The following is a 14,823-nucleotide window of genomic DNA, read 5'->3' as shown; positions in this document are numbered from 1 at the left end:
GTTGTGTACTTAACGTCTCTTAATTTCTCGTTATAATGACCATTTGACGTGTGTACTGTGTGTATGTTATGGGACTTTCTAGGGGAAAGGGTATGAGGTTTTGAATGCTTTCATATTTGCATTTTAGTACTCGACCTATATACAGAAATACAAGTTATTTCTTGCAAATATCCTAGAAATGCACAATGTTTGATGAGTGGTTGCATAGACTGCGTCTTGATTGTGATTTACCTTTCTCTCCCCACCCCCACACCCCCAGGTGTGTTAAGCATGAGATCCCTCAGAGATCTGAGGTCAAAGATCGGTCAAGCTTGTGACAGGACAATACCCCTCAAAGCCTTCAGCATGTGACTTTGCAGTGGTATTTGTAGACCCTCGCCATGCACTCTCTGTGGAATCTATATTTTCTTCTCCCCCTCTCCTTACCTCTCTCACTTCATGTCATAGCCTTCACTGGAGAAAATGTTAAGGATGCACAACATCCAGACACCGACACAGCAGTACGGCGTCTCACACAGCCATCACAGAGACCACGTGGATCTGGTTTAGCACCGGGGAATCCCATTTCTGGGACCGAGAATGTTGACTTCCTGGGTCTGCCTGACAGCTGGCCCAAATTGTCATCTGAGGAATACGATAGTCAAGGTGTGATTGGTGAATACATTGATTTCCAGGAGAGCACAGAGACATCACGTTTGTATCCTAATGAGAAGGGACTTATCATATCCAGACCTTCTGATACAGAAGGTGAGAAGGAGAGCACACAACCAACAAGATCCTCATCAGGAGGAGCACTACCTCGATCCACCCAGGAACAAACATTAAAGTACCAGCCAGCTGAGACAAATACTCAATCCATATTGTCTTCAACACAGACAGGAGAGAATCCGCCAACATTCTCAGCCTCTCAGAATGTCACGACTGATGGACAGTTACCTTCTCTTCTGTCTGGATCACTGCCATCAGTTCCGGACTTCGCTTCACCACTGTCTCCTAGAACTGGGCCGAGCCCTGAGCGCTCCACTCCACCAGTAGCTGTCTGGGAACAGACCACAGGCCCTGCTGTTGTCACGCAAGAAGGGACACAGGAGGGTACAGTCCCAGTGAAAGAGACCGGAGATGGATTGATTGATATTATGGGTGATATTTTAAACAGAGGAGTTGTAAGCATGGAGGCAGATAAAGGTAAGTCTTGAATTAAATTAAATATATTTAGAGCATCTATCATTAACTAAACCTAACACCAATCACAGTTACTATTTGCCACTTGTTTATGATAGCTATTCTGCTGGCAGACACATTACACTCACATTACAGAATCCCCACAAGCCCCCAAGCTTTCACACGCCTCAAAAACCTCTCTCCCCTCTCCTTCTCTCTCAATCATTTGGTCACAGATTCTCTCTATCTTTTTGATGTCAAAACATTTCATTCAGTCAGTGTCCATTACCCACACCCAAAGGTTACTGGATAATGTGGTGCACACCTGCACATTCAGTATTTACTGTACACACACACTTGATGGCACTCACTTGTCAAAGTAAATGATGTGTTGTGTCCACAAGCATCGAGGGAGGAGGGCTTTGACATAACTCTGTGAGAACTTACCCTTCCTCAAGTTGACGAAGCATTTGCAGTTTGCGACTGCTAAAACACAATTTTTGAAATTCTACACACAAAAACCATGAACAAATATACAAAATACAAAATATGTTGCCACTCTTGCAAAAGCAGACACTTCATTTTAAGCACTTCTAAACATTTTATTTTTGTGTCACAATTTTACACACAAACCAAATCAATAGCTCTTTCCTCGTGCCAACTGTACACTTTAGTTTAAAACCCTATTATCTAAATTAAATATTTGGCATTTTCATTTGTAACATGCTGTAAGTATAGACTATGGACACAAATGCAATGAGGAAACAAATAAATATGTCTATTCTCAATAATGATACTCATAACAGTATCAGACACAATAACTGTATAGACACAACCTTACTGCCAGTTTGGAGAGTAAATATATCAAATACTACAGTTTGCTGCTTCTGCTTTGACACAATCCCTCCTCTGCAAATGGAGGACCAAACACATCCCAGTTATAACCAGTATCTGGTGTCATACAGCTTACTCTGAACGTTATTTCACCAAGAGAATGAGATGCTTACATTAGTTATTGGTTACATAATCATAGTCAGTTATGAAATTTGAATACCTTGGCATGTTCTTGTAGAAAGAATGCAACATTGTGGCCGTGCACCTTGTGGCCGTGCTTAATAATAGTCACACAGAATGAGAGCATCAATGAGGTCAATACTGGCTAATCAACACACATTTTCTCTCGACACTACTTCCTCATTTTCCCTCTCTCTGTGACCCAGTTAGAGAATCCCAGTTACAAGCCTGCTCTGTTGTATTATAGATTAACTTCACACATGGCAGATACTCCCCTGCTCTCTTTTTGGATAAAAATACAGTGCATATAATTCACTTTGGCCTGTATTCATTCGAACTATGATGGATTCATCTGTAAATTAATGTCACCATAATTAAAATCATCATCAGCATGCTAACACGCTCATAATGACAAAGCTAATGTTGATGTTCCACAGGATAAGTTTAGCAATGTTTATCCTCTTATTTTAGTGTGTTAGCATACATTCTCAATATTCCCACTTAACACATTCAGTTATGTCTGCGTTTAAAATGTCTATTCTTCGGACTCTGTTGACACAACAAATTAGTTTGTTGGTAATGTTTAAATGTATCGTTCTTGCTTTTGCAGATGACTCCAAGAATGATGACCCGCATCTCCCAAAGACCAGTGGCACGCCTGCCACACCCTGCAAAACATCAAACCAGTCCTGGACTCCCACCTACCCAGATGACTTTACCCCCGAGTCCGTGCGCCCCGATCTGACTCTCAGCTCTGTCCTTTTCGTCCCTCTGTATTCGGACTGGAACTCTGCCCTCGCCACATGGGGATTTGCATGGGAAGCACACGTCTATGGCCTAGGGTCTGTTTTTACTGTATTTGGCCTAATCTCTGTGGTTTGCCTGTTAGGTCTGCCCCTGCGGTGTCCCCCGGGAAGCCCCTACTTCACCCTGCTACACTTGTTCCTTCTAGCGTTTGCAGGGATCCAAGCTTTCTGTTTGCTTTATGATGCTTACAATCACCAAGATCGGCTTCCCCCTCTGGGCTCTTTGCTGCTCTCTGAGCTGCCCTTTCCCTGCTTGATTTCAGCCTTCTCCCTCGCCTTCATTATTCTTTCCTTACGCTCACGCATGGATCTTTCATTCCCACTTGCTAATTCCACCTTGTTCTCAGCTTTTCCCAGACCGTGCCTGTTACTGTGTATGTCCATGCTGTATTCTGGGGTTTCTCTTGGGTGTGTTGGCATGCTTCAGCTCTTCCACAGCCTCCCCTCAATGATCCTGCTATTTCCTCAGGGTGTGTTTGTATGTCTTACCATCTTTCTCTCATGTTCCTACCTCGTCTTCTACTGCTTGATGCAATTCAACACTAAACACATCTACCGGCTGAATGACAATGGAGAGAGTGGAGGATCTTCTGCAGTGATGTCACCTACACGTTGCCCCTTTGCCAAAGCGGAGGACTGGGGAAGGGCAGCAGGAGCTGGATTAGGGGCTGCGTTGTGTTTGTTAGGGTGTGGAGGCCTCCAGTTTTATGGGATCCTGCATGCCCTTGGTTTGGGCGGGGTCGATGGCTATGGGTTCCAGCCCTGGCCCTGGTGGGGCTACCAAGTAGGCAGTAGGGTCTGTGAGATTGGAGTGTGTCTAGGTTTGTCTCTCATTGGTTCACACCCTCTATTCTGTCAAAACAACTCCTCTATTAAGACCATAACTAACCCCCGGCCAGGATCTTGGTCCCGCCTCTCCTGTAGCTCCCCTTCACGAAGGCTCACCCTGCCCTCTCAGGGAGGTGCAGATTCTCCTGTCCTCTCCTCTCACAATTCTTGGTCCCAGGGTAAGCAGGAAAAGTTGGTGGTCTGTGATGTTATAACAAAGGGACAGTCAGAGGCTCTTCCTCTTTTCTCAATAGTGGATCCTCCTGGGAATGGGCTTGTCCCCAAGTCCAGCCAAGCCCAGAGCACTGTACTACCTCTCCCTGTACCCCCAAGCCCACCGCACCAGCCAACAAATGCAGCTGAGTCTCAGCTATGGTCACTGGGTAGCCTAGGAATGGAGAATTACTCAACTGTTGATCTGCGGCCCCCATCTCCCATAGACCTGTCCCGCAGCATTGACCAGGCTCTGTTCAATGAATCCCTATTCTCTCGCAGTATCTTTGGTTGGCCAAGACTCTTCCATGCTTCTTCCAGCCTCTCTTTGGGCTCTCCTAGCCAGGGTGCATTACAGGAAGGTCCTAGCTCTATAGAAAATGCCCTATACCGAACCTCTTCTTGTGGTGACATGGAGCAAGACAACGTCCTCTCCAGTTCAAGACCTTCCCAGCCACAGAGTTCTTTGACATCTCACAGCAAGCCACCAGTGTCAACGGAGCAATGGGATTGGAAAGAGAGCGTCTCTGGTTCAACACAGGGCCTGTGCAGCAATCCCAAGGAGACCGGAAAGCTGCGCTCACATTCGTGGGCCAACAGAGGTCAAAACTTTGCTCAGAGCAGCCTCCCCCGAGCAATCCCCCACCTGTCATACCACCGGCGTTACAGAACCCTGAGCTTAGCCTCCCGGGACAGTCGTGGATCTGGCCGCCTGGCAGGCACTAGACACCTGAGTGAGAGCAAACAGCTGGAATGGGATCTGGCTGTGCAGGCAGAGTTTGTCAATGTGTGCCGACAAATTGACACTCTGAGTGTTTGCAGTGACACCATTGAATTGTAGAAAGTTGTAAATGTTCAGTTATGATTCAAATGCATGTGACCCTGTGATAATTATGTGAACTAATAAAAAGAATTAACATTATTGATACAATATTTAGACCTAACTTATTTTCTATAAATACTGTACTCTTGATATTATGTATGTTGAAAACTTTACTTTAAAGGCTGTCTTCATCACAGTTCATCTCAGCTTTAATATTTGTACAACTGACATGTTTGTGATATTTGAAGCTGCAGTGAGAAATTGAAAGGGATTTACAGCTAACGGATGGCCTTATTTAATAGTTAGTCAACAAACTACACCGTTGATGTACTGTTGCGTTTTAGATAGTGAAAAATATTTGATGTGCTCAGAAGATAAGTCACCATGACCTCTTCCCCATTGAGATTGTTTTGACATAGTTTCATCTACAGTGTTAAACAATAACTATACAAATAAAAATGTAATTCACCGAAGGGAGCTCTTTGTGATGGTGAAGCATAATATTTTGCAGACACGTGATCAGCACCTTGCTGGCCATTGCATTGTGTCCAAAGTTAGCCAACCTTTTGGCATGTACTGCTTTTCTCACTGGGTTATCATAAAGTATTCCAGTGTGGTGTAATAAACTTGGAAATCCAAGGAAAATTCACGCATACACAGGATGATTTTTGTGTACTGCCTCTATAGTCAACCATTTGAGTGGTATCTTTAATATGTTACAGCACTACAGTCAGAAAGTAGCAATCATCTTACACTTGTGAAAGGGTGAAAGTGAAAAGTGAAGTGGTTACATTAAAATATATTTGCCCTCTAGTGGAGAAAAGAAAAACAACACTTTTTTCTATACTTGTGAATTGACAGAATTGTTATAACAATTTTTAAACTCCCATGTCAACATTATCTTTATTCATCCAACACTATTAACATAGACATCATTTTGAACCCAGCGGGTTATGGAAGAAAATATAATAATACAATATTTTCTGTAACCTTTAAATAAGAAGCGATTAAGAAACTTGATCAACCAGTACAGCTAGTAGTATAGCTATAGCATTAAGATAAACTATTTATCATAGAACAACTTGTGTTATACCAAATATGTTGAGTAACATCCAGAACAATAAGAAATTACATTTAAAAATGATAAATCAACTTCAAAAAAACTTTTGACTACATGAATAAATAAATATATCCTGGGCCATTGTTTCGTTCCAACCCTTCTTTACTGACTTTATCGCTCTATTTCATTGACTCACAATATACATATATATATATATATATATATATATATATATATATATATATATATATATATATATATATATATATATATATATATATATATATTTAAATGAACCTGAAAAAAAGACAATAACTACCTTTATTATGTATTATGTACAGTCACTAGTCATGTAATTAACACTGTGTTTTTGCTAAATTAAATTATGGAAGATTACAACATGTCAAGCCAATGTGACTCAGACTTATTTGTAAATATAAAATGAGGATAATGTCAGGAATGATATTCAGATAATCAGAAATGTAAAGTGTGTATAGTTTTCTGTTGTATCACCCAAACAGTTTGTTTGTAGAGTGAACAATTAATTTACAATGAATTTACAAAGCGCTCCTTGACACAAATATTTTAATTAAGGCTGATGCTAAACTTTGGTCACTTTTGCAACAGCAGCAGCACATTCAAAGAATCCCAATCTGGAGGTGAGATTACATTCAGGGTGATCAGAGCAGAGAATCCATTATGTAAAAGCAAAATATTCATCTTTTAAAGAAATTATATATAGTTTGCTTAAACTAGCAGGTGTGAGAATATAATGAGAACGCAATTTTACTATATGTAGATGTTTCCTCATGGTTAAGTAATATTTATACACAAAATATCAGCACAGAGCTGTAATAAGGCTGTTTAATGTATCTGTTACTTTACTCCTATTCTGAAATTAATTGGGAAACATTTGTATTCTCCAAATAAAGTATCTAACTGCTTGATGTCCTCCAAAAGTCAATGCATGTTGCGCTACACACAAATTATGTCATGAAAATGTGACATTGCACCTCTGCAAGCTTTGTTGTATTGCCTACTCGCCTGGATCAGGGTGTAATTCAGAGGTCAACCAGGAGATGGGCCTCCCGTTAGATCAGCAATGATGAGCTTATTCTAAAGTAACATCCGTTTGCTTGTTGAAAGGATCAGATAATTACATGAACTCCACTGCACCTTGGCACAGTGGAAGAAAGACAGATAAAGAGTTCAAGGGCAGAAGTGACTGCATGTAAAGTTTGAACTTTAAATTGAGGTTTAAGTGTGTTGTTTGGTCTATCTTTGATGGGATCAGCGATGGGAGAGACAAGAACTAGAGGGGAGAATGCAAAAAAAAGCAGTCTTAGGTTTTACATTTGTGTAGGTTTTACATTAAAACAACAGCTTTCTGTTTGTAGTTTGATCACATGCGCCCGGTGCATCTGCTGATAGCTGCTGGGGACGGGACATTTGGTCCTGTTCGAGTGTTTCCTCTTCCTCCCGTGTCAGTAAAGTCGTTTCTCGTAACTAAACATGAAAGAGAAAAAGAAGAGGTTAAGCGTCTCCCGTGTTGAGATAACATTTCCCTGCTATAAAAGCAATATTGGATGGAGATGAATAAATGAACAAAGAAGATGCAGGTGTGATAACCACATGGATGTACTTACATGGCACAAAAGAATATCTAATGTGACAGCATGGGTAAGAAAAGAAGAAGAGAGAAGACACATTTTGATGCTGCTAAGCACAGATAAATTCCATTTAAACGTTTTCTGATGAAAATGTCTGAATACAAATGAAGCCGACACACATCATTAGTACCTTTACTGTCATGAAGTAAATAATCAGAGAGAAAACCAATGATGAAAGAATTATTTAAACAGTAGAAAGGGGAATACAGAAAAGAGACACAGAGAGTAAGAAGGGGTTCCAGAGGAAGGGGAAATGTCAGAAACCAGGGATCAGGGGTCAGAGGTCAGACTTACGAGTGGAGGCCGTGCACTCCTCCCTCCATCTGAGCAGACATGGTTCTCTTCTCAAACTTCAGCTCTCCAGAGTACATCATCGACCTGGTGCAAAACCACACAGCTCATATCTAAAGGCCCTTACACATTACAAATTTACACACTTGGGCACATGCACACACACAAACACACACCATTTCAAACTTACCGCAAAATGGATAAACTCTTAGCTCCTATGTCCTGACAGCCATGTTGGATACCAGCAATGAGGTAGGGAACAAACTTATGAATGGAGCCTTTATCTTGCACTGATCCTGAGACACCTTGAGCCACCTTCAGCTTATCTCCCTCACTGGATACACAAACACAATTCACACAGAGTGAGAGATAAAGAAATAAAGGTATCATTGTGACATCCTATGACTATACATTTTCCTCAGGACCTTTGTAACCCCACTCCCTCACCTGAAGTAGCGTTTCTGACTGTTATTTTTCTCCATGGCATCCAAGGAGCCCATTCCTCTGTACTTTTTCAGACGGACACCATCTGAAAAGAAATACTCTCCTGGAGCTTCAGTGGTAGCCGCGAGCAATGACCCCATCATCACTGAGGGCAGAAATATGGGAGGACAAAAATATAGGATGCGGTTATGCATATTGCGGAGGATAAACAGGCAAGGACAAAAAGACTATGTTGCTATCTAACAGTGACAGCACCTTCAGACTTTCTGAATCCTGCTCAAAATATCACAACAAATGTCCACTGAATGATCCAAAGACTTGAGGAAACGGTAGTACACAGAAGAAAACATGTATCTACCTGTTGATGCTCCCAAGGCCAGAGCCTTCACCACATGTCCAACAGTCTGAATGCCTCCATCAGCAATTACTGGCACTCCAAAACGTCGGGCATACTCTGCAACCTTGTACACCGATGTACCTTGCGGCCGTCCACATGCCATCACTGAGGAACGAGAGCATAATACTGTGTATTACAACCCTGTTTTAGGTTTATTACGCATAATCTATATTTTCAGTTGTGTTTGCTTTCTTGAGTACACAAGTGTTTATCTTAAACCAGCTGTTGTTTACGGTACTGCCCTTTTTAACATACCTTCCTGGGTGATACAGATAGAGCCACACCCCATGCCCACCCTCAGGGCATCCACACCAGCGTCAATGAGGTTTTTGGCCTGAGCAGCTGTCACCACTAGAGGGGGACAGACAAACAGATAAGAGCTCAGTGTATAGACAGAGGTATAACAGGTTATACAAATACAAGGTTAAAGGGTGTTTCCAATGTACATATGCATAAAAACATGAGGAGAGCTTACCATTTCCTCCAACTACCTGTAGTTCAGGATATTTCTGTTTGATGTAGTTTATCATATTGATTTGATACACTGAGTTTCCTTGGGAGGAATCCTGTTAAAATGAAACAGTTTCAATGAAAGATGAAGCACCTACTGTATGTCTAATTAAAATATATAGATATATTTACGTAAATTAGAGCAGTTCACACTTAATAAAATCATCAAGAAACCCCAAAGCTACTACATTCATCCCATCTGATAACCTTTCTGATAACCTTTCTGACTAGTGTGTGACACAAATAAACCAAAAGCTGAGTCAGACCCCAGTCAAAACCTACCAGGACCACCACATCCACCCCAGCCTGCATGAGTAGGTCTAGTCTGTACTTGTCGTCCTCCCTTGTACCGATTGCAGCTCCACACAGCAGCTGTTTACGGGAGTCTTTGGAAGCCAGAGGATAATCTCTGTTCTTCTTCAAGTCAGTCCTCGCAATGATGGCAACCAGCTCATCGCTGTCATTTACTATGGGGAGCTTTCCTAGGAGAGCCAGAGTGAAAAAAACGAGTGACAGAAGAAAGAGAAAAGCCGAAGCCTGTATCTGAGTCCAAGTGCTGGTGACTTGTGCTCTTCTGTAACGTGACCTACTTCACAGATGTACCTTTTTTGCTACGTTGCAGTATATCATTAGCCTCTTTTAGTGTGACTCCAGCGGGCGCGACAACTAAATCTTCTCTTTTTGTCATTGCCTGCAATCAAAACAAAGTGCATGTATATTAATATACCACCCATTTCTTTGACAGCACATGATTGATGCATACATCATGTTTTGACACACATGCACTCATAAACACATAAGCTATACACCCACCTCCTCCAGCGGTCTGTCGTGGTCCTTCTCAGACAGAAAGTCTATATCTCTGGAGGTGACAATCCCGACCAGCTTGCTGCCCATCTTGCCGGTCTCTGTTACGGGGATCCCAGAGAAACCATGGCGTGTCTTGGCCTCAAACACATCCCCCACTGTGTGTCGGGGACTCATCACCACCGGATCGGTAATAAAGCCCTGCTCAAATTTCTGGTGAGAACAAAACCACAAGTGTTGAATGATTATAGCCCATTAAGTGTACAGTTTCCATCTTATTGTGTCACAGATGACTTTCTCATTCAACTGTAACTCCATGTGTTTGTCGACTTTGTCCATCTTACCTTAACTTTGCGCACCTCGTTGGCCTGGAACTCAGCAGTACAGTTATGATGAATTATTCCAATCCCACCCATCAACTGAAACCAGCCAATCAGAGACAAGAATGAATTGATGAAATAACACCGAAAAAGTATCCAGGGCCCAAAATGTTCTTGTGCACTTGGTGGATGCTAAACTCAGTGAGCAATCTGTTGAGGTGTGTGTGTGTGTGTGTGTGTGTGTGTGTGTGTGTGTGTGTGTGTGTGTGTGTGTGTGTGTGTGTGTGTGTGTGTGTGTGTGTGTGCTGCGTGCTTGTACTCACTGCCATGGCGATGGCCATGAATGACTCTGTGACTGTATCCATGGGAGAGGAAATAAGAGGTGTCTTCAGGGTTATCTTCCTCGTCAATGCAGAGGTTAGATCCTAATAAATATGCATTTAGAAACAAAAATAATGCTATGATCATAAAGCACATGTAAACACTTAGAACAAAGTAAATCTAAAATGTAACCTTGAATGCTTCGCTATGACCTACTGACAGTGTTGGGGGTAACGAGTTACAAAGTAACGGATTACAGTAACGTAATTACTTTTATAGGTAACGAAGTAAAGTAACGCATTACACTCAAAATATTGGTAACTACACTACTTTACTAGACCTCAGTAACGCGCGTTCCTGCGTTACTCAAGACATTTGTACCAGTCCGAAAAGTTCTCTTTTAGCGGCGCGCGAGTCACATGACACTTCCTGCATGAACAACCTATCACAGAACTCGATCTGAGTGATTTGAGTGACGTCGCTGCTGGTGCGTAGGAGGAGGGAAGCGGGGAATGGAGGAGACGGAGACGGAGTGCCCGGATCCAACTGGGAGGTTCTCTCCAGGTTCCCTAGGATTAAGGATATTGCAAAGCAATACAACACTCCAATACCATCAAGTGCACCTGTCTGTAATGACGTGGAGCTTCTAATGAGGACAAGACACGTCTGTTATGAACGGAATCACTTTACTGGTGAACTGCAGTATTACAACTGTTATAGCGATTGAGAATGCGCTCTTGCACCCGACATGTATATATTTTCCATACGTAACATCACCATTAGTTAGCGTCAACAAGCACGTATCATTGTACTTTATGCCTTCAAAGTAAAAGCCCTTCCTGTTTACATGCTCTTCACAATAAGAGTAAATCATGTCATAAAACAAGTTACAACACTGTCGAAAGGCTTTTCAGCCTGGGCAGTATTGTTCTGACCCCAAGGAGGAGCAGGCTGTCGGATAAAAGATTCAAGAGACTTTTACTCATGCGATACAATCGCTATTTTGAAGGGTTAGGGAATAGAGAAAAATGATTAACTTCATAGGATATAGTGCACTTTCTGTTTATTTAGGCAATGATGAAGTGGATTTTCTGTTTATTTAATTGCATTTTCAGTTTCTATTTTTTGGGTTAAGTGCATTTCTGTTTCTATTTTATGGGGAAAAGTGCCATTCATTTTTCTATTTTTCTTAAACCACTACAATGATTCCTATAACAAGTTGGTTTTGTTCTTAGGACTCGGCCCCCATTTGGTTTAGTGGGGTCTCATGTTTCCAAAAGCCTGTTTTTAATGTGTTATGCTGTTTGACCTGAATGTCCCCACCATACGCAGCCTCTTGTATCCTGTTGTTTGTGGATTTTAAAGTGAGGCATACTTCTTTGGTCAGACAGTGTGAACAGGGTTAATGTTTGTTCAAGTTAATGGCTGAGTTTTGTATGCCATTTTGTTTTACATGTTTACAATACACTATGTGGAAAGGCTAAGAGATGCCCTTTATTGAACATTGAAAATAAAGTGATGAAAGGGCCATGATGTTTGTCCATGTATCTTTGCGGTTAATTTGGACATTTGCTTAAAAAAATGGAAAGTAAAGTAACTAGTAGTGAAGTTACTTTTCAAATGCAGTAACTAGTAAAGTAATCTAGTTACAATTTTCAGAAGTAACTAGTAACTTGTAACGAGTTACTTTTTCTGAGTAACTACCCCAACACTGCCTACTGATGACATGATTTTCGACAAACAACGTCCCCACAGTGTTGCAGCTGCAACACATTTGTTAACCAAATGCCGAGGCTGGTTTTTATTTTGCATTGAATGAACCTATGAACCAGTTTACACTGATTAGAGGTTGACTTGTTGGATTCAACTGCTGAGTGTTCAATGACGCAAGTGTGTGTCTGTTTTGAACACCTGCTATCCAGCAAAAACCCATGTGACCCAGGCATGAAATTAATTTAATGTCCCAGCAGAGCTTGCAAAGACGAAAACAAAGCAAGCCAAACAAACAACCATGTGCTCAACGGAACATAACAGATAGTTAGGGATGAATTATAAGGGTTGCATACAGCAAAAGCTGTCCGTGCATGCAACATATTGTCAGAAATATGAAATATCAGTAAACATTTGTTTTATTGAGGTCAAGGCCAAGAACATGTTTGTGGCCCAAAGTAATGACATGCCAAAATGAACATGAAAAAAAGGAATTGTAACTGATTATGTTTGTCCAAAGAACCTTAAAAAAAGAAAAAGGTATCCTGTGAACCAGGGAACAGTATCCTGTTTGTGGCTTGTGATATGCAGAGCAGTGTAATGATACGTACCACCTCAGCAGAAGTAAAATCTATGAAACCAGGGAGGATCAAGAAGTCACTGAGAAGGGAGACAAAACAGACACATGTGAACATCTCGCTTTGGAACTGGGAGAGTTAGACATGTCTTTATGAATAATCAATATTACTCCTAACAATCACCATAAACAAGGATTATGCAGCTTTAGTTGTGTATGTGAACTATACAGCGCACATGATATTCCTGCAAAGCAGCAGTTTATTAAATTTAGCTGACAGTGAGCAGACATAATCTGTCAGCCTTTCAGCCCATTGCATTTATCCTCTGCACTCTGATAAACTCTGCATATAGCCTCCATTAAGGAAACTACACCAACACCCATTAACACACTGATACATGCACAAATACTCACACATTGCTTTTAATGTTGTGACCCCACTCAGAGTCATCCTTGAAAGTAGTATTACTCATTATAATCCTCCATATAAAACCAGAGCAGATGTGTCATCACTGATATTACTAAACATTTAATAATGGAAGACATTGCATAACGCTAACGTGTGATTCTATAAGTGCACGTGCACACGTGTGTTTACTGTGTCATACCATAAAATGAGGCAGTAAATGTATCTCTGTTGTGGACTTACTTGTATGTAAGTCCATCGCCAATAGAAAAGAGTTGTTGTGCTGTTAATCCATCTTCAGGAACATAACCTGTGCCTCCACTGATCAAGTAGTCTGCCATGCTAAAATAGAAAAATGCACATGTGCACACACAATGTGACTGAAAAGTATTAAGTACCAGGTCTGAATATTTGGAGGGTGTGTAAAGATGCAACAATTAATGTCATGTACATCAGAGCATCATAATGAATGGGCATAATTCTAATGTCACAAAAAGAATGCATGTTTGTTTAGTCTGGATGTGTTCATCTCTTGTGCAAAGACATACATGTTGTTTTGCCGTCTTATTCTTGACCTCTGTTTCTTACGCACATGCTGTAAACAGATCCTATTACAAATGTTGGAGTGGAGACAGGAAACGCTAACAAAAGAAATCCGTTCTTATCTTTGGAAAAACTTTCAATACACCTGTGACGGCAGTGAAGTAGGTAAGAGGATTTGGTTGGCTGCAGTTAGCTGATAATCAGGCCTGTAAAAGCACACAACCGACTCTGCTACAAAGCGAAAACATCTCCGTTGTTGCTGGAGATACAAGTTATAAAGCTTTGGATGGACTGAGTAAGAGTAGAGACTGACCTCTCTGGTTCGTATCCAGCTTGGATACGTGTCGCACTGTATCGCTGGGCTGCAGTCTCATGCCCATGTCCGTGTGGCGTCGGGTGGGCAAAGGACCCGAAGGATTGAGTTGGTTCCCCATCTCTGTTCGGGATGCGTGGCCGTGCTGGTTCCATGTCCCCTACAATCCTCCGGTAGTCAATTTGATAAGTGTCCCTCTCCCCATCACCAAACCGGTCATAACCATGACCCTCCATCTCCAAGAAATCCAGGGCTACGGCCTCCACAGGGCCCCACTCACTAACACACACACACACACACACACACACACACACACACACACACACACACACACACAAACACTCTTCAAGCAACTCTGACTTGTTTCCAAGTCAGACAAAGTCACACTCTTACAAAATTAATAATTGTCCCACACACAGCAACACACTCAAATTGCTGTTCAGTTATAAGCCCTAATAAATAACCAATGCTTTGAGTACATGTCCACACAAACACCTTTCAGACACATCTGACATTGGAGGAAGCTGTCTCGGCATCTGTTTTGTGGCCAGTGCAGCAGTTTCACCAAAACAGCCGCTATTACAAGATTTCACAAATTTACGTTTTCTG

General features: G+C 41.6%; 2 protein-coding genes across 5 annotated transcripts; one reads left to right on the top strand and one right to left on the bottom strand.

The window, feature by feature from the left end:
• Positions 1 to 471: 471 nt before the first annotated feature.
• Positions 472 to 4,863, top strand: prrt4a (proline rich transmembrane protein 4a; the record flags this gene model as incomplete). The annotated part of the gene is made up of 3 exons (XM_079223310.1): positions 472 to 500; positions 608 to 747; positions 2,786 to 4,863. The coding sequence occupies 3 exons, from the start codon at positions 472 to 474 to the stop codon at positions 4,861 to 4,863; spliced, it is 2,247 nt and encodes a 748-aa protein (XP_079079436.1).
• Positions 4,864 to 7,307: 2,444 nt separating this feature from the next.
• Positions 7,308 to 13,700, bottom strand: impdh1a (IMP (inosine 5'-monophosphate) dehydrogenase 1a; the record flags this gene model as incomplete). 4 transcript variants are annotated; one of them, XM_079223225.1, is made up of 15 exons in its annotated part: positions 13,602 to 13,700; positions 12,987 to 13,035; positions 10,668 to 10,769; positions 10,369 to 10,443; positions 10,031 to 10,237; positions 9,821 to 9,908; positions 9,500 to 9,699; positions 9,183 to 9,273; positions 8,963 to 9,058; positions 8,669 to 8,812; positions 8,314 to 8,455; positions 8,057 to 8,200; positions 7,870 to 7,953; positions 7,552 to 7,568; positions 7,308 to 7,411 (listed from the first exon to the last, which is right to left on the bottom strand). In XM_079223225.1, the coding sequence occupies exons 1-15, from the start codon at positions 13,697 to 13,699 to the stop codon at positions 7,308 to 7,310; spliced, it is 1,641 nt and encodes a 546-aa protein (XP_079079351.1). In that variant the 5' UTR covers position 13,700. The 4 variants fall into 4 exon arrangements, with proteins under 4 accessions (XP_079079351.1, XP_079079352.1, XP_079079353.1 ...); XM_079223226.1 differs by lacking the exon at positions 7,552 to 7,568 and having other exon boundaries at positions 7,382 to 7,411; XM_079223227.1 differs by lacking the exon at positions 7,552 to 7,568 and having other exon boundaries at positions 7,382 to 7,411; positions 10,384 to 10,443.
• Between the last annotated feature and the right edge of the window lie 1,123 nt (positions 13,701 to 14,823).

Source organism: Taurulus bubalis, assembly GCF_910589615.1.
Source record: "Taurulus bubalis genome assembly, chromosome: 9".
Classification (NCBI taxonomy): Eukaryota; Metazoa; Chordata; class Actinopteri; order Perciformes; family Cottidae; genus Taurulus; species Taurulus bubalis.
Note: the sequence above shows the minus strand (reverse complement) of the source record. Positions and strands in the feature narration are given on the sequence as shown.